The following is a 23,633-nucleotide window of genomic DNA, read 5'->3' on the forward strand; positions in this document are numbered from 1 at the left end:
CCGCAGCCGTCTGTGGGACCCGTCCATCCAGCCGTTTGTTTTACCGGAGACTTTGCATTCATAATTGGCTGAGTGAGTACCACCGTGCCGTGCGGCACAGCGCTGCCCCCGCGACCCTGCACCTCACCAGGCCCCGTAACCCGCCTGCCATCCATCCCTACCCCTCACCGGGCCCCGGGACAACCAACCCCCCCTACCCACGGAGGGGAGAAACAACATCCAAGCTGCTCCCTGTCATCGCTCCCGGGATCCCCGTCCAGAGCAGCGGTGGTGTCACTGTCGCGGGCGGGGAGGAGGGTGGCAACTCTGCGCTCTCCCACTGCTCGGGTCCGGCCGCCGCTGCTCTGTGGCTGCTGCTCGGTGGCTCGAGCGATGGGCCGGATCCCGGGGACTCGAGCGGCGCTCCTCGCCCGTGAGTGAAAGGGGGTTTGGTGTTGGGGATATGGTTATTGTCCGTGACGCCACCCACGGTTGTGGAGATTTTAGTGACACCACCGCTGCTCTGAACGGGGATCCCGGGAGCGGTGACTGGAGCAGCTAGGTTGTTGGTCCTCCCCTCCGTGGGTAGGGGGTTGATGGTCCCGGGGCCCGGTGATGGGGTTGGACAGGATGGCAGGCGGGTTATGGGGCCTGATGAGGTGCAGGGACGAAGGGGGCAGTGCTGTGCCGTACGGCACTGTGGTACTCACTCAGCCTGAGACGTTGACACAGTTCACGGTAAAACACACGGCTGGAAAGACGGTTCCCACGGACGGCTGCTGTTGCTTTTCCCCGGTAGTTGATGGTGACTGTATCTTTCCCTGCACCTAGTACTTCGGTTGGTAGCGATGGGTTCCCACTGGTAACCCGCTCCCCGGCTTGGATATGGGCCGGAGGAGCCCCTTCTTTGCCCGCAGGCGCTGGCCCTGAGAAACTGGTGCCTTGGCGGTGGCGGTGTCTCTCCCACACGGTTGGACTTTTGCCTTCAATCGGGACTTGGTTGTTTGGAAACCCGGAGGTCCCCTTCACTGACGGATTTGGCAAATTACGGCGACTCCAAGCCTTGCCGGGATCCGAAAGGCCCCTGCCAATGGTGCTGGCCTCACTTTGTGTACCGCTCCGGTACCGCCGGGCCACCACTCGTCCACGGTCCTTTCGGCAACTCCGATCGGCCACTCCTGCAGACGGTCACCGCCGTCTGCTAACCTTGCTGTCTCCGTCCGGGGCACATACCCGGACGCTCTCAGTCAGTTTTTGCTTGCTCTCCTACCACTTTACTCCTCACACTTCCACTTCCCTAGCTTCACTGTCTACTTTTCCCGTCTCCAGGACTGTGAACTCCTCGGTGGGTGGAGACCAACCGCCTGGTTCCACCCCCTGGTGTGGACATCAGCCCCTGGAGGAAGGCAACAAGGGTTTCTGGTCTAGCTTTGGTGTACCTAACCGGGGTGTAGGGTGTGGTGATGTAGTTACCTGTGACCCCTGGCTTGCCCAGGGCGTCACATCACAACCTCACCACAACCGTGGGTGGCGTCACGGACAATATCCTTAAACCAAACCACCCCCTTTCACTCACGGGCGAGGAGCGCCACTCGAGTCCCCGGGATCCGGCCCACCGCTCCAGCCACCACCGAGCAGCAGTAGCCGGACCCGAGCAGTGGGAGAGCACAGCGTCCCCTCCTCCGCCCGCGACAACTACAGTCATGATGTGTGACTGGGGCGGTGCTTTATAGATATCACTAGAAAAGCTTCAGAGGTTTTAATCATTGGCCAAGAACCCTTTTTTAGCAACGAGGCCTGGCTGAGCGGATCTGAGCCATGCAACATCCTGCTGGCTGGGTATTCTAAGCAGCGCTCACTTTTATGCCCCAGAACTCATCCGGATGCTGCGTTCCAAGAGAAGCGCGGCATCTAAACGGTTACACAGACCCAAAGCGCTGCTCCACCTAACTGCCAGAACCGGGGCCTGACCGTGGGCACTCACAGCCTACATGGAAGGCAAGGGAGGCTTAAAGGGATTGTCCAGAATTAGCAGCGCTGGAGCCAGGGATATGGTTGTGTTCATTATTATTAGCATCTACTATAAACATGCTTCTACTTCTAAGGAAAAAATTACACCCGTGTTAAAAAAACTTTTCTATTTTCCGTTATTCTATAAATGTCTTCCGTTCTCATTCAGATGAATGGATCATTTTATTTATTTCGATTTTTATCATCTCACAATTATCCCCAAACCCCCACAGAAATAACTCCTGGCCCCCTGACCGTAAATAGGGCTCAACTTTTCTCCTTTTTTATTACAATTTTTTATAAATTGTGCAAAAAAAATAATAATTGAAACAAGAAAACTACTAAAAACAAAAAAAACCCCTGTCATTAACACACTGCGCCCTCTAGTGGCCACTGCGCTCAGCACAGCCTCCAGCGCCTTCTCCATAGCGCCTCACACGCAGAGTCTGGTCACATGACCTTGACGTCATAGCAGTTCCTAGTTGTGTCCCTCTCCGCGCTCCGTACAGGCCGGAAGCGGACTGCTCAGCCTAACAGCAGCACTCGTGGGCAGTGAGTACACCCGAAACACCCGGAGATGAAGCCGAAGAGAAAACCGGGTGAGAACCGGGAGGAACAATAACGTTACACGCTGTACTAGACGCCTATGTGTATATCCCTGCGCCAGGGGAGGCCGAACCACAACCCCCCTCATTACTGGCTGGGAGGGCATGCTGGGAGTTGTAGTTCTATTACAGAGTTTACTTTTCTGAGGCTAAAAACTGAAGCAGCTATTAACCCCGTCATCGCTAGTGTGGTTTCTTTATTTTTTTCCCATTCCATAACTTTTTATTTTTAATTTCTCTGTCCCCAATTTTTTTTTTTTTGTTTGCGTGATGAAAGTTGTTTTTATTTATTTATCATTGCAGCATGAGTTGGTGCTTTATTTCTTGCAGAATGAGGTTTTTATCTATTATTTTTTTTTTTTTTTTTTGCAGGCAGTTTTTTTTTTTAGCAGATTGAGGTGTTTTGGTTTTTTTTTTAGCAGGATGAGTGGTTTGTTTGTTTAGCAGGGTGAGGGTTTTTTTTTTTTAGCAGGGTGAGGGTTTTTTTTTTAGCAGGGTGAGGGTTTTTTTTAGCAGGGTGAGGGTTTTTTTTTTAGCAGGGTGAGGGTTTTTTTTAGCAGGGTGAGGGTTTTTTTTTTAGCAGGGTGAGGGGTTTTTTTTTAGCAGGGTGAGGGTTTTTTTTAGCAGGGTGAGGGGTTTTTTTGTTTAGCAGGATGAGTTTTTTTTTTTTTTGCAGGATGAGGGGTTTTTTTTGTTTAGCAGGATGAGGGTTTTTTTTTCTTTAGCAGGCTGAGTTTTGGTTTTTTTTACAGGACGAGTTGTTTTTATTTATTTGCAGGATGTTGTTTTTTTTTTTTTTTTTTTACAGGCTATGTTTTTATTTATTTTCTGGCGGAAGAGTTTTTTTTAATTATTTTTGTTTAGCAGGATGTTTTTTTTTGCAGGATGAGGAGAGTTTTTTTGTTTAGCAGGATGAGGTGGTTTTTTTTTGTTTTTTTTTGCAGGACGAATTGTTTTTATTTATTTGCAGGATGAGTTTTTTTTATTTTTTTGAAGGATATGTTGTTTTTATTTTTCTGGCAGAAGAGTTTTTTTAATTTTTTTGCAGGAAATTTTTTTTTTTCATTAAAATAAAAAAAAAATCAAATTAGGGTTAAACGATGAAAAACAATTCTTACGTAATTTTTTTGTTCACTTTCAAAAAAACTACCTAAAAATTTGTAACTTTCTTAAAAAATTTTTTTGCCTTTTTTTAAAATATGTAATTCTTTATTTTTGTCATTTGGAGCCTGGTGATGTCTTGTTTCTTTCTCTGCATGGTGAACTGATATGTTTATTAAAGTCCCCACTCCCTCCCCCCCAAAAAAGAAAAAGGTTTTATTTTTATACACCATTTAATTCATTGGTTCAATAATTTAATATTTTGATGTCTCCGTCGTTTCCTGGTTCGCCAATGATGAATATATTTTTTTTATTTTACTCTTTTTCAAATGGGGAAAAGCATCAGGATTTTATTTATTTATGTTTAATTATTTTATGGGGGGCGGTTACGCCATTCATAATTTAATATTTTGATTGGTCTTTTCCAGATGTGCCGACGCTGAGTGAAAAAAATAAATTTGTTATATATTATATATATATATATATATATATATATATATATATATATATCATACTTTATTTCACCTCTTGTCATATGGGGAAAGGGAAAGGCGTTGGAATTTAATTTTTTTTAAAATAATATATATATTTATTTTAAAAAAAATTAAATCCCGACAGCTTTCCCATTCCCCATATGACAAGAGGTGAAATAAAAAAATAAATAAACATATATATATTTTATATATTTTATTTATTTTATTTCACCTCTTGTCATATGGGAAAAGGCGTCGGGATTTAATTTTTTTTTAAATAATATATATATATATATATATATATATATATATATCTTCATTTTTCGTTCTTCAACCTTGATCACTCGTTCCTTACACTTTTCTGCTGCAGTTTTGCGGCCGACCTGCAGCCCATCAAAGGCCCCCCTCAGGATGGTGCTGATTAAACGCTGTGGCATTTAAGTGGTTAAAAAAAAAGCTACAAACTGCTGCCGTGCAACAAACAACCCTGTATTTTTGCTTTTGAAAATTGTTTGTTCCAATTGTATCTGGTCTATTACCTCGTTAGGATCTAGATCAGGGGTCTCAGCCTCAGCCGGATATACAGTTAGGTCCAGAAATCTTTGGACAGTGACACAATTTTGGCGAGTTGGGCTCTGCATGCCACCACATTGGATTTGAAATGAAACCTCTACAACAGAATTCAAGTGCAGATTGTAACGTTTAATTTGAAGGTTTGAACAAAAATATCTGATAGAAATTGTAGGAATTGTCACATTTCTTTACAAACACTCCACATTTTAGGAGGTCAAAAGTAATTGGACAAATAAACCAAACCCAAACAAAATATTTTTATTTTCAATATTTTGTTGCGAATCCTTTGGAGGCAATCACTGCCTAAGTCTGGAACCCATGGACATCACCAAACGCTGGGTTTCCTCCTTCTTAAAGAAGTTGTCCAGTTACCAAAACTGATTTTTTTTTTTTTCTGATAAATCTTGCTAATATGTGCCCCTCAACACATCTATTATGTTTTTTCAGCAAAATTACCTTTCATTGTGCACTAGCAGCACACGGTCATTGCTGGCTCCAGCTCTGACGGGGTTAATCTCTCCTCTGACTTCCTGGGTTCAGTTCCTACAAGTCCCAGAATTCTTTGTGGCTCTAGGGCGGTGTCTAGCTTATCTAACACACCCATTGTGTCTAATACACCCACTCTGCTCCCACCCAAACCCTCCTCCCTGCCTCTTCCCAGTGGATGCACTGAGATCAATCATACAGAGACAGCAGCAGCTCTACTCTACACAGCCAGGGGAAGAAAGTGTGTGTGCGTATATACAGTGTGTGTATATACAGTGTGTGCGTATATACAGTGTGTGTGTGTGTATATACAGTGTGTGTGAGAGTGTGTGTATATATAGTGTGTGAGAGTGTGTGTATATATAGTGTGTGTGTGTGTGTGTGTGTGTGTATATACAGTGTGTGTGTGTGTGTGTATATACAGTGTGTGTGTGAGTGTGTATGTGTGTGTGTATATACAATGTGTGTGTGTGTGTGTGTGTATGTCATACTCACCTGTCTGCAGGGTCCGGGTGCCATGCCTGCTTCCAGCCCCTGTCTCGGTCCCGCCGCTCCGGCTGTGTGCAGTCTCCCCGGTGCATGCACGAAGCTTGCAGGACCTGGCGGTGGATCACCTGATGCAGTCACCTGACGCATCAGCTGATCGTAGTCTCGCCGGCTTTTTCTTGCCCGGCCGGCTATCAGCTGATCCTGCCGTCAGGGGACTTCAGCTGATTACCGGCAGCTGCTGCAGTGATGGGCCAGGATCAGACTCCGCTGCAGGAGCTGCCGGTAATCAGCACAGACGTGAGTATTTTTTTTTTTTATTTTGCACCGATGCATCAGCTGATTGTATAATCGGCTTTTATACAATCAGCTGATGTGTGATGGGATTCAGGCACTTGATCCTGACACATCATCTGAGCGCTTTGCCTTCCAGCAAACCGATCAGATGATATTGGATCTGGATTGGACGTCGCGGGACCCTGACCCAGGATTACTGCGGAGGGGGGTTTATTTCAATAAAGATGGAGTCACTAATTGTGTTGTGTTTTATTTCTAATAAAAATATTTTTCTGTGTGTTGTTTTTTTTTTTTTTTTTTATCATTACTAGAAATTCATGGTGGCCATGTCTAATATTGGCGTGAAACCATGAATTTCGGGCTTAGGGCTAGCTGATAATATACAGCTAGCCCTAACTCCATTATTACCCGGCTAGCCACCCGGCATCAGTGCAGCTGGAAGAGTTGGATACAGCGCCAGAAGATGGCGCTTCTATGAAAGCGCCATTTTCTGGGGTGGCTGCGGACTGCAATTCGCAGTGGGGGTGCCCAGAAAGCATGGGCACCCTGCACTGTGGATTCCAATCCCCAGCTGCCTAGTTGTACCCGGCTGGACACCAAAATTAGGCGAAGCTCACGTCATTTTTTTTTTTAAATTATTTCATGAAATTCATGAAATAATTAAAAAAAAAAAAGGGCTTCTCTATATTTTTGGTTCCCAGCCGGGTACAAATAGGCAGCTGGGGGTTGGGGGCAGCCCGTACCTGCCTGCTGTACCTGGCTAGCATACAAAAATATGGCGAAGCCCATGTCATTTTTTTTTTCTTTTTGGGTAAAAAACTGCATACAGTCCTGGATGGAGGATGCTGAGCCTTGTAGTTCTGCAGCTGCTGTCTGCTCTCCTGCATACAATGAACATTTTGAATAAGGAAATGACATCAGACCTTTTTTATTTTTTTCATCAACAATCTTTAATGGCATTGTGCACTGATTAAAAACGCAGTGAGCAAAAACGCAGCAAAAAAGGCACCAAATTGCGGCAAAAACGTGACATGCAGCACCGCAGGTGACAGAGCAGAGCACGTTGGTGACATGCTCTGCTCTGACACATAGTGTGCTGCATGTCACTGTATCCACTCTGGGACTTGTTGTGCAGGTGACCGGATGATACATGTCACTAACTGCCCCACTCTGTGATTTCTGCTGCATAGTACCAACTGTATACACTCTCACCTGCACAACAAGTCCCATAGTGGAGACAGTTAGTGACATGTAGCATCCGGTCACCTGCACAACAAGTGCCAGAGTGGAGAAAGATAGTGACATGCAGCACACTATGTGTCAGAGCAGAGCATGTCACTGTCTCCACTCCGCTGACCTCACAGCCCGTACACGCTGCGATGGATGCAGGGGGACACAGAACAAGTAATCGGCCGACACTGGAGTCATCTGATTACTTGGGATGAATGAGCAGTAAAATGCTCTGGTGCTCGATGGGCGAAGCCCATGCCTTTTTTTTTTTTAAAAAATTCATTAAAAATAAAAAAAAAAAAAAAATCACATTGTTTGTGGGCTCCCGCTGCATTTTCTGTTGCTAAGGGTAACCAAAGCAGCTACTGGCTGCTAGCCCCCGCTGCTTGGTGTTACTTTCACTGGCAATAGAAATGCAGGGAAGCATTTTTTTTTATATAAAGGTTTTTCCCTGAAAACTTTTTTAAGAAAATGACGTGGGCTTCGCCATATTTTTGTATGCTAGCCAGGTACAGCAGGCAGCTACGGGCTGCCCCCAACCCCCAGCTGCCTAGTTGTACCCGGCTGGGAACCAAAAATATAGAGAAGCCCTTTTTTTTTTTTTTTATTTCATGAATTTCATGAAATAATTAAAAAAAAAAATGACATGGGCTTCGCCGAATTTTTGAGTCCAGCCAGGTACAACTAGGCAGCTGGGGATTGGAATCCGCAGTGAAGGGTGCCCAAACTTTCTGGGCCCCCCGCTGCGAATTGCAGTCCACAGCCGCCCCAGAAAATGGCGCTTTTATAGAAGCGCCATCTTCTGGCGCTGTATCCAACTCTTCCAGTGGCCCTGGTGGCAGGTGGCACGCTGGGTAATAAGGGGTTAATACCAGCTATGTTTTACCCGCTGGTATAAAGCCCGAGATTCTAAATGTCAGGCCAAGGTTGACCTGGCCATTAAGAATCTCCAATAAAGGGTTTTAAAAAAAAAAAAAGACCACACAGAGAAAAATACTTTATTAGAAATAAATACACAGACACAGTAGGGACTCCATGTTTATTACTCCCTCTCACCCCTCCACGATGGAGAGATTTCTGTACTGACCATGCCAGGAGAGAGCGAGGGAAAAGAGAGCGAGCGGGCGGGGGGGAGGAAAAGAGAGCGGGCGGGGGGGAGGAAAAGAGAGCGGGCGGGGGGGGGGAAAGAGAGCGAGCGGGGGGGGAAAGAGAGCGAGCGGGGGGGGGGAAGAGAGCGAGCGGGGGGGAGAAGAGAGCGAGCGGGGGGGAGAAGAGAGCGAGCGGGGGGGAGAAGAGAGCGAGCGGGGGGGAGAAGAGAGCGAGCGGGGGGGAGAAGAGAGCGAGCGGGGGGGGAGAAGAGAGCGAGCGGGGGGGGAGGGGGAGAAGAGAGCGAGCGGGGGGGGAGAAGAGAGCGAGCGGGGGGGGAGAAGAGAGCGAGCGGGGGGGGGAGAAGAGAGCGAGCGGGGGGGGGAGAAGAGCGAGGGGGGGAGGAAAAGAGAGCGAGGGGGGGAGGAAAAGAGAGCGAGGGGGGGAGGAAAAGAGAGCGAGGGGGGGAGGAAAAGAGAGCGAGGGGGGGGAGGAAAAGAGAGCGAGGGGGAAGAGAGCGAGGGAAAAGAGAGGGGAGAGGAGAGAGGGATAAGAGGGGGGCAGGGAAGAGGGGAGGGGGAGAAGAGTGGGGGGAGAGAAGAGAGTGGGGAAAGAAGAGGGGGGGGCAGAGGTGCTCTGTCACCAACTGTCTCCACTCTGTGACTTGTGGTGCAGGTGACAGAGTGCAGACAGTTGGTCCCATGCAGCAGGACAGATGGCAGAGCACAGCGGTGACATGCCAGTGTCTTGCTGCTGGGAGGAGCACACGATCACACTGCCCGACACCGGCCGCTCTCCTGACATCGCAGCAGAGCGGGCGGGTGGACAGTGTGATCACATACTTACGTGCAGGGGGGGATTCAGCTAAAGACCCCCCCCCCCCCTGTACTGGACACTGCGCCCCGTGCCTCAGCCTCTCTGCAGGACGCTTCCGGCTCCACACTGACTTCCTCCGGATCCTCCCCTCGATGCTGAGCTGTGACGTGCGGTAGTCACCGCCCACAGCCCTGTCACTCAATCTGAGTGGCGCCGGCATCCTGTGACGTACCCGTCTTGTTTGAGAGCCCGGAAATGCCGGGACGTCAGAGGATGCCGGCGGCCACAGCTCCAGGGGGTCATGTGACCGGCACTGAGCGTGCAGGATAGCGCCGCTCAGTGCCAGAACTGGAAACAGAAGCCAATGGAGAAGACGCCTAGAAAGGTAAGTAGAGCTCATACAGAAAATAAAAAAAATGGGTGAACCACCCCTTTAATGCTTTGCCAAGCCTTTACAGCCGCAGCCTTCAGGTCTTGCTTGTTTGTGGGTCTTTCCGTCTTAAGTCTGGATTTGAGCAAGTGAAATGCATGCTCAATTGGGTTAAGATCTGGTGATTGACTTGGCCATTGCAGAATGTTCCACTTTTTTGCACTCATGAACTCCTGGGTAGCTTTGGCTGTATGCTTGGGGTCATTGTCCATCTGTACTATGAAGCGCCGTCCGATCAACTTTGCGGCATTTGGCTGAATCTGGGCTGAAAGTATATCCCGGTACACTTCAGAATTCATCCGGCTACTCTTGTCTGCTGTTATGTCATCAATAAACACAAGTGACCCAGTGCCATTGAAAGCCATGCATGCCCATGCCATCACGTTGCCTCCACCATGTTTTACAGAGGATGTGGTGTGCCTTGGATCATGTGCCGTTCCCTTTCTTCTCCAAACTTTTTTCTTCCCATCATTCTGGTACAGGTTGATCTTGGTCTCATCTGTCCATAGAATACTTTTCCAGAACTGAGCTGGCTTCATGAGGTGTTTTTCAGCAAATGTAACTCTGGCCTGTCTATTTTTGGAATTGATGAATGGTTTGCATCTAGATGTGAACCCTTTGTATTTACTTTCATGGAGTCTTCTCTTTACTGGTGACTTAGAGACAGATACACCTACTTCACTGAGAGTGTTCTGGACTTCAGTTGATGTTGTGAATGGGTTCTTCTTCACCAAAGAACGTATGCGGTGATCATCCACCACTGTTGTCATCCGTGGACGCCCAGGCCTTTTTGAGTTCCCAAGCTCACCAGTCAATTCCTTTTTTCTCAGAATGTACCCGACTGTTGATTTTGCTACTCCAAGCATGTCTGCTATCTCTCTGATGGATTTTTTCTTTTTTTTTCAGCCTCAGGATGTTCTTCTTCACCTCAATTGAGAGTTCCTTAGACCGCATGTTGTCTGGTCACAGCAACAGCTTCCAAATGCAAAACCACACACCTGTAATCAACCCCAGACCTTTTAACTACTTCATTGATTACAGGTTAACGAGGGAGACGGCTTCAGAGTTAATTGCAGCCCTTAGAGTCCCTTGTCCAATTACTTTTGGTCCCTTGAAAAAGAGGAGGCTATGCATTACAGAGCTATGATTCCTAAACCCTTTCTCCGATTTGGATGTGAAAACTCTCATATTGCAGCTGGGAGTGTGCACTTTCAGCCCATATTATATATAGAATTGTATTTCTGAACATGTTTTTGTAAACAGCTAAAATAACAAAACTTGTGTCACTGTCCAAATATTTCTGGCCCTGACTGTATTCACCGCACATAGAAACAAATGTGAATTTGGGGGGGGCGCATTCTTTGCAGGACAAAGTGACATTTTTAGTGATCTCGTATTTTTTTTTCTATACACTTTTTGATCACGTTTTAGAACATTTTACGCTCGTTTATTTATTTTTAAAAAAGGCATTCATCATATGGGTTATGGTTTAGTTTTAAGCTCGGGCCGATGCAAATATGGCGACAACAAAGGGTCACTTTTTTTGTGTATTTAAGTTTATATATATATATATATAAAACAGCATTTTTAATGCTAAAAAAGTCATGTTTTTTGAATTTTATATATATATTTATTTATTTTTTTTTTTACATATTATCTCCTTTTTGTAAGGCAGAGGTCTTGAACAGTTCTGACCTTGAGAGCCACATTTGGCTCTGAGAGAGGGTCTTGAACCAAATCTATGTCCTGCCACTCACAGTAGACACCCAGCGCCCACATTTACCGATATAATGACACCCAAAGCTTTTCTACAGAAATCACAATGAGACGGTATACAGAGATGCAGGGGTTCCTGGCTTACCCCATCTACATTTGCTCTTTTGTGCGGTGCGTCTCACAAGGGTCGCCATCTGAAGAGCTGCTCTTCATAGTTATTTGCTAGACGTGGTGTTAAGGAACCAAGCTGATAGATAGCCAAGAGCCACACATCATGGGCGTGCGAGACACGTGGCTCCAGAGCTACAGGTTGGGAACCCCTGTTATAAGGAATATTGTCTTACAATTAGCACCATATAGTAATTTTGCCCAACATCTTGTAGTAATGTTCCTCATCCCCATCCTGTAGTAATATACCCCATCCTGGTGCCCCATCCTGTGGTAATGTTCCTCATCCCCCATCCTGTGGTAATGTGCCCCATCCTGGTTCCCCATCCTGTAGTAATGTGCCCCATCCTGGTTCCCCATCCTGTGGTAATGTGCCCCATCCTGGTTCCCCATCCTGTAGTAATGTGCCCCATCCTGGTTCCCCATCCTGTGGTAATGGGCCCCATTTTGGTTCCCCATCCTGTGGTAATGTCCCCCATCCTGTGGTATTGTGCCCCATTTTGTGGTAATGTGCCCCATCCTGGTTCCCCATCCTGTGGTAATGTACCTCATTCTGGTCCCCCACCCTGTGGTAATGTACCTCATTCTGGTCCCCCACCCTGTGGTAATGTACCTCATTCTGGTCCCCCACCCTGTGGTAATGTACCTCATTCTGGTCCCCCACCCTGTGGTAATGTACCTCATTCTGGTCCCCCACCCTGTGGTAATGTACCCCATTTTGGTCCCCCATCCTGTGGTAATGTACCTCATTCTGGTCCCCCACCCTGTGGTAATGTACCCCATTTTGGTCCCCCATCCTGTGGTAATGTGCCCCGTCCTGGTTCCCCATCCTGTTGTAATGGGCCCCATTTTGGTTCCCCATCTTGTGGTAATGTCCCCCATCCTGTGGTAATGTCCCCCATCCTGGTCCCCCATCCTGTGGTAATGTCCCCCATCCTGTGGTAATGTCCCCCATCATGAGGTAATGTGCCCCATCCTGGTCCCCCATCCTGAGGTAATGTGCCCCATCCTGGTCCCCCATCCTGAGGTAATGTGCCCCATCCTGGTCCCCCATCCTGAGGTAATGTGCCCCATCCTGGTCCCCCATCCTGAGGTAATGTGCCCCATCCTGGTCCCCCATCCTGCGGTAATGTCCCCCATCCGGCAGTAATGTGCCCCATCCTGGTCCCCCATCCTATGGTAATGTCCCCCATCCTGGTTCCCCATCCTATGGTAATGTCCCTTATCATGAGGTAATGTGCCCCATCCTGGTCCCCCATCCTGTGGTAATGTCCCCCATCCTGTGGTAATGTCCCCCATCCTGGTCCCCCATCCTGTGGTAATGTCCCCCATCCTGTGGTAATGTATACATCCATATCCTTGCAGAAAGTTTATCTCTGGACAGCGTCAGAAATACATTTTTAGTGATCTGAAATAAATCACTGACAGCGGCGCCCCCATGTATCGGGCCGTTTTCGTCTAGGAGCCTACAGTGCCTGAGGATCGTGTGTTTGAGACTCCGGGTCTAAACCCCATTCTGGATACATATGACATGCACTGACACATTGTAACAAAGCATCAGGGCAGGACATAGTCGAGTGCTGCTCATGTGCTGAGCTTACAGAGGTTTGTCTGCACCTGACACATTGTAACAAAGCCTCTGCTGTGACATGTACCTGCCTTGTACTGTGTTTCAGCCTCTAGATGTTCCCATTTCAGACTATCAGATTCTGCTGGATCAGTGGCAGATCCTTCTGTGGTCTCAGCCAGGTCCGGGGGTCTCGTTACTGTACATGTCTCATCGTCTTGTATTGTCCCCCGCACAGGAGACGTCAGCCGGGCCGAGCTGATGATGATGACCATCGCTGACGTCATCAAGCAACTGCTGGAGGCTCACGAGCAAGGGAAGGACGTGAACCTGAACAAGTAAGGAGCGCGCGGAGCACCGAAGCTGGGGGACGGTGTGTGTATAGAAGGAGACCGGGGGGGCGGTGTGTGTATAGGAGGAGACCGGGGGGGCGGTGTGTGTATAGGAGGCGGCCGGAGAGGACAGTGTGTGTATAGGAAGAGGCCGGAGAGGACGGTGTGTGTGTATAGGAGGAGGCCGGCGGGGGCGGTGTGTGTATAGGAGGAGGCCGGCGGGGGCGGTGTGTGTATAGGAGGAGGCCGGCGGAGGCGGTGTGTGTATAGGAGGAGGCCGGCGGAGGCGGTGTGTGTATAGGAGGAGGCCGGCGGGGGCGGTGTGTGTATAGGAGGAGGCCGGGGGGGCGGTGTGTGTATAGGAGGAGGCCGGGGGGGGGCGGTGTGTGTATAGGAGGAGGCCGGGGGGGCGGTGTGTGTATAGGAGGAGGCCAGAGAGGACGGTGTGTGTATAGGAGGAGGCCAGAGAGGACGGTGCGTGTGTATAGGAGGAGGCCAGAGAGGACGGTGCGTGTGTATAGGAGGAGGCCGGAGAGGACGGTGCGTGTGTATAGGAGGAGGCCGGAGAGGACGGTGTGTGTGTGTGTGTGTGTGTGTATAGGAGGAGGCCGGAGAGGACTGTGTGTGTGTGTGTGTGTGTGTGTGTATATAGGAGGAGGCCGGAGAGGACTGTGTGTGTGTGTGTGTGTATAGGAGGAGGCCGGAGAGGATGGTGTGTGTATAGGAGGAGGCCGGTGTGTGTGTGTGTGTGTGTGTGTGTGTGTATAGGAGGAGGCCGGAGAGGACGGTGTGTGTGTATAGGAGGAGGCCGGAGAGGACGGTGTGTGTGTGTGTATAGGAGGAGGCCGGAGAGGACGGTGTGTGTGTGTATAGGAGGAGGCCGGAGAGGACGGTGTGTGTGTGTATAGGAGGAGGCCGGAGAGGACGGTGTGTGTGTGTGTGTGTATAGGAGGAGGCCGGAGAGGACGGTGTGTGTGTGTATAGGAGGAGGCCGGAGAGGACTGTGTGTGTGTGTGTATAGGAGGAGGCCGGAGAGGACTGTGTGTGTGTGTGTATAGGAGGAGGCCGGAGAGGACGGTGTGTGTGTGTGTGTGTGTGTGTGTGTATAGGAGGAGGACGGAGAGGACGGTGTGTGTGTGTGTGTGTGTATATATAGGAGGAGGCCGGAGAGGACTGTGTGTGTGTGTGTGTGTGTGTATAGGAGGAGGAGGGTGTGTGTGTGTGTATAGGAGGAGGCCGGAGAGGACTGTGTGTGTGTGTGTGTGTATAGGAGGAGGAGGGTGTGTGTGTGTGTGTGTGTGTGTGTGTGTGTGTGTGTGTGTGTGCGTGTGTATAGGAGGAGGCCGGAGAGGACGGTGTGTGTGTGTGTGTGTGTGTGTGCGTGTGTATAGGAGGAGGCCGGAGAGGAGGGTGTGTGTAGAGGAGGAGGCCGGAGAGGACGGTGTGTGTGTGTGTGTGTATAGGAGGAGGCCGGAGAGGACGGTGTGTGTGTGTGTGTGCGTGTGTATAAGAGGAGGCCGGAGAGGACGGTGTGTGTGTGTGTGTGTGTGTGTGTGTGTGTGTGTGTGTGCGTGTGTATAGGAGGAGGCCGGAGAGGACGGTGTGTGTGTGTGCGTGTGTATAAGAGGAGGCCGGAGAGGACGGTGTGTGTGTGTGTGTGTGCGCATGTGTATAGGAGGAGGCCGGAGAGGACGGTGTGTGTGTGTATGTGTGTGTGTGTATAGGAGGAGGCCGGAGAGGACTGTGTGTGTGTGTGTGCGTATGTATAGGAGGAGGCCGGAGAGGACTGTGTGTGTGTGTGTATAGGAGGAGGGCGGAGAGGACTGTGTGTGTGTGTGTGTGTGTGTGCGTGTGTATAGGAGGAGGACGGTGTGTGTGTGTGTGTGTGCGTGTGTATAGGAGGAGGCCGGAGAGGACGGTGTGTGTGTGTGTGTGTATATATAGGAGGAGGCCGGAGAGGACTGTGTGTGTGTGTGTGTATAGGAGGAGGCCGGAGAGGATGGTGTGTGTATAGGAGGAGGACGGTGTGTGTGTGTGTGTGTGTGCGTGTGTATAGGAGGAGGCCGGAGAGGACGGTGTGTGTGTGTGCGTGTGTATAGGAGGAGGCTGGAGAGGACGGTGTGTGTGTGCGTGTGTTTAGGAGGAGGCCGGAGAGGACGGTGTGTGTGTGCGTGTGTAAAGGAGGAGGCCAGAGAGGACGGTGTGTGCGTGTGTATAGGAGGAGGCCGGAGAGGAGGGTGTGTGTATAGGAGGAGGACGGTGTGTGTGTGTGTGTGTGTGTATAGGAGGAGGCCGGAGAGGACGGTGTGTGTGTGTGTGTGCGTGTGTATAGGAGGAGGCTGGAGAGGACGGTGTGTGTGTGCGTGTGTATAGGAGGAGGCCGGAGAGGACGGTGTGTGTGTGCGTGTGTAAAGGAGGAGGCCAGAGAGGACGGTGTGTGCGTGTGTATAGGAGGAGGCCGGAGAGGAGGGTGTGTGTATAGGAGGAGGACGGTGTGTGTGTGTGTGTGTGTGTATAGGAGGAGGCCGGAGAGGACGGTGTGTGTGTGTGTGCGTGTGTATAGGAGGAGGCCGGAGAGGACGGTGTGTGTGTGCGTGTGTAAAGGAGGAGGCCGGAGAGGACGGTGTGTGTGTGTGTGTGTGTGTGTGTGTGTGTGTGTGTGTGTGTGTGTGTGTGTGTGTATAGGAGGAGGCCGGAGAGGAGGGTGTGTGTGTGCGTGTGTAAAGGAGGAGGCCGGAGAGGATGGTGTGTGTGTGCGTGTGTAAAGGAGGAGGCCGGAGAGGACGGTGTGTGTGTGTGTGTATAGGAGGAGGCCGGAGAGGAGGGTGTGTGTATAGGAGGAGGACTGAGAGGACGGTGTATATAGGACGGCGTGTATATGTGGCGCCCTGTGTCTAGTCACCACAAAATATATTTACATGTATATTTCCATCTGTATACCATGTATTGTCAGCATTAATGATAATAATAATAATTTTACTCATTTATATAGCGCTATTAATTCCATAGGGCTTTACATTGATGAGATTCGGTTTTCTCTGCTGCTCACCACATACACACATTTACCCACACTCCCTTACTGGGGCCGGTCACCACATACACACATTTGCCCACACTCCCTTACTGGGGCCGGTCACCACATACACACATTTACCCACACTCCCTTACTGGAGCCGGTTACCGCATACACACATTTACCCACACTTTCCTTACTGGGGTTGGTCGCTACATACACACATTTACCCACACTTCCTTTACTGTGGCCGGTCACCACATACACACATTTACCCACACTCCCTTACTGTGGCCGGTCACCACATACACACATTTACCCACACTCCCTTACTGTGGCCGGTCACCACATACACACATTTACCCACACTCCCTTACTGGAGCCGGTCACCACATACACACATTTACCCACACTCCCTTACTGGGGCCGGTCACCACATACACACATTTACCCACACTCCCTTACTGTGGCCGGTCACCACATACACACATTTACCCACACTTCCTTACTGGAGCCGGTCACCACATACACACATTTACCCACACTCCCTTACTGGAGCCGGTCACCACATACACACATTTGCCCACACTCCCTTACTGGGGCCGGTCACCGCATACACACATTTACCCACACTTTCCTTACTGGGGTTGGTCGCTACATACACACATTTACCCACACTTCCTTTACTGTGGCCGGTCACCACATACACACATTTACCCACACTCCCTTACTGTGGCCGGTCACCACATACACACATTTACCCACACTCCCTTACTGTGGCCGGTCACCACATACACACATTTACCCACACTCCCTTACTGGAGCCGGTCACCACATACACACATTTGCCCACACTCCCTTACTGGGGCCGGTCACCACATACACACATTTACCCACACTCCCTTACTGGGGCCGGTCACCACATACACACATTTACCCACACTCCCTTACTGGAGCCGGTCACCACATACACACATTTACCCACACTCCCTTACTGGGGCCGGTCGCCACATACACACATTTACCCACACTCCCTTACTGGGGCCGGTCACCACATACACACATTTACCCACACTCCCTTACTGAGGCCGGTCACCACATACACACATTTACCCACACTTCCTTACTGGGGCCGGTCACCACATACACACATTTACCCACACTCCCTTACTGGGGCCGGTCACCACATACACACATTTACCCACACTCCCTTACTGTGGCCGGTCACCACATACACACATTTACCCACACTCCCTTACTGGGGCCGGTCACCACATACACACATTTACCCACACTCCCTTACTGAGGCCGGTCACCACATACACACATTTACCCACACTTCCTTTACTGTGGCCGGTCACCACATACACACATTTACCCACACTCCCTTACTGGGGCCGGTCACCACATACACACATTTACCCACACTCCCTTACTGGGGCCGGTCACCACATACACACATTTACCCACACTCCCTTACTGTGGCCGGTCACCACATACACACATTTACCCACACTCCCTTACTGGGGCCGGTCACCACATACACACATTTACCCACACTCCCTTACTGTGGCCGGTCACCACATACACACATTTACCCACACTTTCCTTACTGTGGCCGGTCACCACATACACACATTTGCCCACACTTCCTTTACTGTGGCCGGTCACCACATACACACATTTGCCCACACTCCCTTACTGGGGCCGGTCACCACATACACACATTTATCCACACTCCCTTACTGGAGCCGGTCACCACATACACACATTTACCCACACTCCCTTACTGGAGCCGGTCACCGCATACACACATTTATCCACACTCCCTTACTGGGGCCGGTCACCACATACACACATTTATCCACACTCCCTTACTGGAGCCGGTCACCACATACACACATTTGCCCACACTCCCTTACTGGGGCCGGTCACCACATACACACATTTATCCACACTCCCTTACTGGGGCCGGTCACCACATACACACATTTACCCACACTCCCTTACTGGGGCCGGTCACCGCATACACACATTTACCCACACTTTCCTTACTGGGGTTGGTCGCTACATACACACATTTACCCACACTTCCTTTACTGTGGCCGGTCACCACATACACACATTTGCCCACACTTCCTTTACTGTGGCCGGTCACCGCATACACACATTTACCCACACTCCCTTACTGGGGCCGGTCACCACATACACACATTTACCCACACTCCCTTACTGGGGCCGGTCACCACATACACACATTTACCCACACTTCCTTTACTGTGGCCGGTCACCACATACACACATTTGCCCACACTTCCTTTACTGTGGCCGGTCACCACATACACACATTTGCCCACACTTCCTTTACTGTGGCCGGTCACCACATACACACATTTGCCCACACTTCCTTTACTGTGGCCGGTCACCACATACACACATTTGCCCACACTTCCTTTACTGTGGCCGGTCACCGCATACACACATTTGCCCACACTTCCATTACTGGGGCCGGTCACCACATACACACATTTACCCACACTTCCTTTACTGTGGCCGGTCACCACATACACACATTTACCCACACTCCCTTACTGGGGCCGGTCACCACATACACACATTTACCCACACTCCCTTACTGGGGCCGGTCACCACATACACACATTTACCCACACTCCCTTACTGTGGCCGGTCACCACATACACACATTTACCCACACTCCCTTACTGTGGCCGGTCACCGCATACACACATTTGCCCACACTCCCTTACTGGGGCTGTTCCCCATAGCTGATGAAGCTTGTGTTCCCGCCCTAGAAGGAGAAAGGGGAGGAGCTTGTGTGTGCGCCCTAGAAGAAGGGGAGGAGCTTGTGTGCACCCTAGAAGGAGAAAGGGGCGGAGCTTAGGTGTGAGGTAAATGCAGACAGTGGCAGTTGCGGTCGGTGTGAGGTGATGTGACATGGAGACGTCGTGTCCTGAGGGGACTGATAAACCTCTGCAGGGGCAGCTGCACATTGGCAGGTATCAGCCTCTAGGCCAGGGGTCTCAAACTCGCCTGGGTGTATGGGTCACACAGAGGAAAAAAAATATTCCGTATTCTTTGTAGGACAAAGTGACATTTTTATTGGTACCATATATATATATGATATTATAAAAAAATTTTTTACACCCCTTTGGATCACTGATTTTGAACATTTTCACTTGTTCATTATAGCGAACGTGCACATTATTTGTTTAAATAGAAACTTTTTTTTTTTTATATTTTATTCCTTCTTGTAACTAATAGTCTTACAATTACACTATATAGAAATTTTGACCAACATCTTTTAGTAATGTTCCCCATATTGTTGTAATGTGCCCATCCTTGTCCCCTTGTAGTATTGTACCCCCATCCTGTTCCCCATCCTTGTCCCCATTTTGTAGTAATGTGTTCATCCTTGTCACCATCCTATAGTAATGTCCCCAATCTATAGTAATGTGTCCATCCTTGTCCCCCATCATATAGTAATGTTCCCCATCCTTGTCCCCTTGTAGAAATGTCCCCATCCTATAGTACTGTCCCCATTATATAGTAATGAGCCCATCCTTTAGTAATGTGCCCACCTTGTCCCCACCCTATAGTAATGTCCCCAGCCTTATACCTATTCTATAGTAATGTTTCCCATCCTTGTCCCCTTGTAGTAATGTCCCTATCCTACAGTAATGTGCCCACCTTGTCCCCATCCTGTAGTAATGTGCCTACCTTGCTCCCATCCTGTAGTAATGTGCCCACCTTGTCCCCATCCTATAGTACTGTGCCCATCCTAGTCCCCATCCTATAGTAATGTGCCCACCTTGCTCCCATCCTGTAGTAATGTGCCCACCTTGCTCCCATCCTGTAGTAATGTGCCCACCTTGCTCCCATCCTGTAGTAATGTGCCCACCTTGCTCCCATCCTGTAGTAATGTGCCCACCTTGCTCCCATCCTGTAGTAATGTGCCCACCTTGCTCCCATCCTGTAGTAATGTGCCCACCTTGCTCCCATCCTGTAGTAATGTGCCCACCTTGCTCCCATCCTGTAGTAATGTGCCCACCTTGTCCCCATCCTATAGTACTGTGCCCACCTTGTCCACATCCTATAGTACTGTGCCCATCCTAGTCCCCATCCTATATTAATGTCCCCAGCCTTGTCCTCATCCTATAGTACTGTGCCCATCCTAGTCCCTATCCTATAGTAACGTCCCCAGCCTTATCCCCATCCCATAGTAATGTGCACACTTTGTCCCCATCCTGTAGTAATGGGTCAGCAGCTCCCCTCACCTTCCACAGACGCTGGAGTGAAGCTGAGGGGAGTGGTCTGCGGCCCCAGATCCACAGTGATTGGAGAGATCGGTCACAAGGCCGGTCTCTCCAATCAGAGCTGGGGGCGGGTGAAACACAGGTCACCCAGCTCCAGCCAATGATCAGGGCTACAGCTGCACTGATCTTGGCTGGATTTCAATGTTTCAGCGATTTTCAATGGCTGAAACATTAGTGGCTGTGATTGGCTGACAAACGCCGCTCAGCCAATCACAGCCTCCGTAGGTCCGGGGAGGAGACACCACCCCTCCTGAGGACCCCTTCTCCCCGAATCTAAGGTATTTGCAGCGATCGTAGCCACCGGGGCCGCGATTACGTCATGACGTACTGGGTACGTCATGGTGGGTCCTTAAGTACCAGGGAGCCATAACGTACCCAGTACGTCATAGGTCGCTAAGGGGTTAACGTCCAACACACACACACACACACACACACACACATACACACGCCATTCCTCTCACCTGTCCCGCGCTCCCTCCGCTGCCTCATCTCTGCTTCGTGCGGCCCCCAGGCCCGTGTCCCCGGTCACTATCGCGGCAGCTGCAGTGTCACTGTCAGTGATTTATGTGAGATGATTGTATTGCCGGAGCGAGAGCGCAGCACCCGCAACACATTCATCTGACATAAAGTGCAGACAGTGGCTGCGGCCCCTGCACCTGCTGCGATAGCGAACAGGGGCACGGGCCTGGGGGCCGCACGAACTACCCTGAGGGGCCACATGCGGCCCGCGTGTTTGAGACCCCTGATCTAGGCCATGAGGTCTTTCATGGTCAGTGGTAAGCTGAGCGGCCATTAGCCTTTCTATAATGAGCAGTGAATTGCCCGGAGCTCAGTGACACGTGATGGAGTCTGGAAACTTCTAGAAGGCACAGTGAGGTGTTCCTCAGATTCCAGTCTCCGCAGGGGTTAAAGATACAGAGGTTTCTTGTCCTGGAAATCCCAGAATCCCAGGAGGAGGAACACATGAGACCCGCACAGCAGAGGAGCCGCTGTCATCAGGGCAGACCCCATCATTGTGAGGGCTGCAAGGAAGGTTCTGGAAGGTTCTGCAGAGCGTCAGTAGATGGTAAAAGCAGCCCTAGTTGGGTGGGTGGAAGGACAACTCCCAGCAGTGCCGCCACACCACAGCCGAACATCCCAACTGGTGGCACAAACTATTTATTTGTTTATTTTATTTTTCTCTTGCCCTTTTTTAATATTTTTAACCCCCCCATAACAATAGCCTGTTGCTCGTATCCAGTACGACCACATCGCCACTCGGACCCACCACTGTGACATCAGAGGTCTAATGGGGCGACTTGTATAGGAGGAGGCCAGGAAAGACAGTGTGTATCAGAGGAGGAGGAGGCCGGAGGGGACGGCGTGTATAGGAGGAGGCCGGAGGGGACGGCGTGTATAGGAAGAGGAGACCGGAGGGGACGGCGTGTATAGGAGGAGGCCGGAGGGGACGGCGTGTATAGGAGGAGGCCGGAGGGGACGGCGTGTATAGGAGGAGGCCGGAGGGGACGGCGTGTATAGGAGGAGGCCGGAGGGGACGGCGTGTATAGGAGGAGGCCGGAGGGGACGGCGTGTATAGGAGGAGGCCGGAGGGGACGGCGTGTATAGGAGGAGGCCGGAGGGGACGGCGTGTATAGGAGGAGGCCGGAGGGGACGGCGTGTATAGGAGGAGGCCGGAGGGGACGGCGTGTATAGGAGGAGGCCGGAGGGGACGGCGTGTATAGGAGGAGGCCGGAGGGGACGGCGTGTATAGGAGGAGGCCGGAGGGGACGGCGTGTATAGGAGGAGGCCGGAGGGGACGGCGTGTATAGGAAGAGGAGACCGGAAGGGGACGGCGTGTATAGGAGGAGGCCGGAGGGGACGGCGTGTATAGGAGGAGGCCGGAGGGGATGGCGTGTATAGGAAGAGGAGACCGGAGGGGACGGCGTGTATAGGAGGAGGCCGGAGGGGACGGCGTGTATAGTAGGAGGCCGGAGGGGACGGCGTGTGTAGTAGGAGGCCGGAGGGGACGGCGTGTGTAGGAGGAGGCCGGAGGGGACGGCGTGTATAGGAGGAGGAGACCGGAGGGGACTTCGTGGATAGGAAGAGGAGACCGGAGGGGACGGCGTGGATAGGAAGAGGAGACCGGAGGGGACGGCGTGGATAGGAAGAGGAGACCGGAGGGGACGGCGTGGATAGGAAGAGGAGACCGGAGGGGACGGCGTGGATAGGAAGAGGAGACCGGAGGGGACGGCGTGGATAGGAAGAGGAGACCGGAGGGGACGGCGTGGATAGGAAGAGGAGACCGGAGGGGACGGCGTGGATAGGAAGAGGAGACCGGAGGGGACGGCGTGGATAGGAAGAGGAGACCGGAGGGGACGGCGTGGATAGGAAGAGGAGACCGGAGGGGACGGCGTGGATAGGAAGAGGAGACCGGAGGGGACGGCGTGGATAGGAAGAGGAGACCGGAGGGGACGGCGTGGATAGGAAGAGGAGACCGGAGGGGACGGCGTGGATAGGAAGAGGAGACCGGAGGGGACGGCGTGGATAGGAAGAGGAGACCGGAGGGGACGGCGTGGATAGGAAGAGGAGACCGGAGGGGACGGCGTGGATAGGAAGAGGAGACCGGAGGGGACGGCGTGGATAGGAAGAGGAGACCGGAGGGGACGGCGTGGATAGGAGGAGGAGACCGGAGGGGACGGCGTGGATAGGAGGAGGAGACCGGAGGGGACGGCGTGGATAGGAGGAGGAGACCGGAGGGGACGGCGTGGATAGGAGGAGGAGACCGGAGGGGACGGCGTGGATAGGAGGAGGAGACCGGAGGGGACGGCGTGGATAGGAGGAGGAGACCGGAGGGGACGGCGTGGATAGGAGGAGGAGACCGGAGGGGGCGGCGTGGATAGGAGGAGGAGACCGGAGGGGACGGCGTGGATAGGAGGAGGAGACCGGAGGGGA

General features: G+C 51.1%; 1 protein-coding gene across 1 annotated transcript in view; it reads left to right on the forward strand.

The window, feature by feature from the left end:
* Window positions 1–2,474: 2,474 nt before the first annotated feature.
* The window catches only part of ELP3 (elongator acetyltransferase complex subunit 3), a 208,414-nt gene continuing 187,255 nt past the window's right edge, over window positions 2,475–23,633 (forward strand). Inside the window, exons 1-2 of the mRNA XM_075338841.1 lie at window positions 2,475–2,588; window positions 13,262–13,361. Coding sequence (XP_075194956.1) covers window positions 2,567–2,588; window positions 13,262–13,361 — 122 coding nt within the window. The 5' untranslated portion in view covers window positions 2,475–2,566. The remainder of the gene's footprint in view (window positions 2,589–13,261; window positions 13,362–23,633) is intronic.

The sequence above is a fragment of the Anomaloglossus baeobatrachus genome, chromosome 3 (genome assembly GCF_048569485.1).
Source record: "Anomaloglossus baeobatrachus isolate aAnoBae1 chromosome 3, aAnoBae1.hap1, whole genome shotgun sequence".
Lineage (NCBI taxonomy): Eukaryota > Metazoa > Chordata > Amphibia > Anura > Aromobatidae > Anomaloglossus > Anomaloglossus baeobatrachus.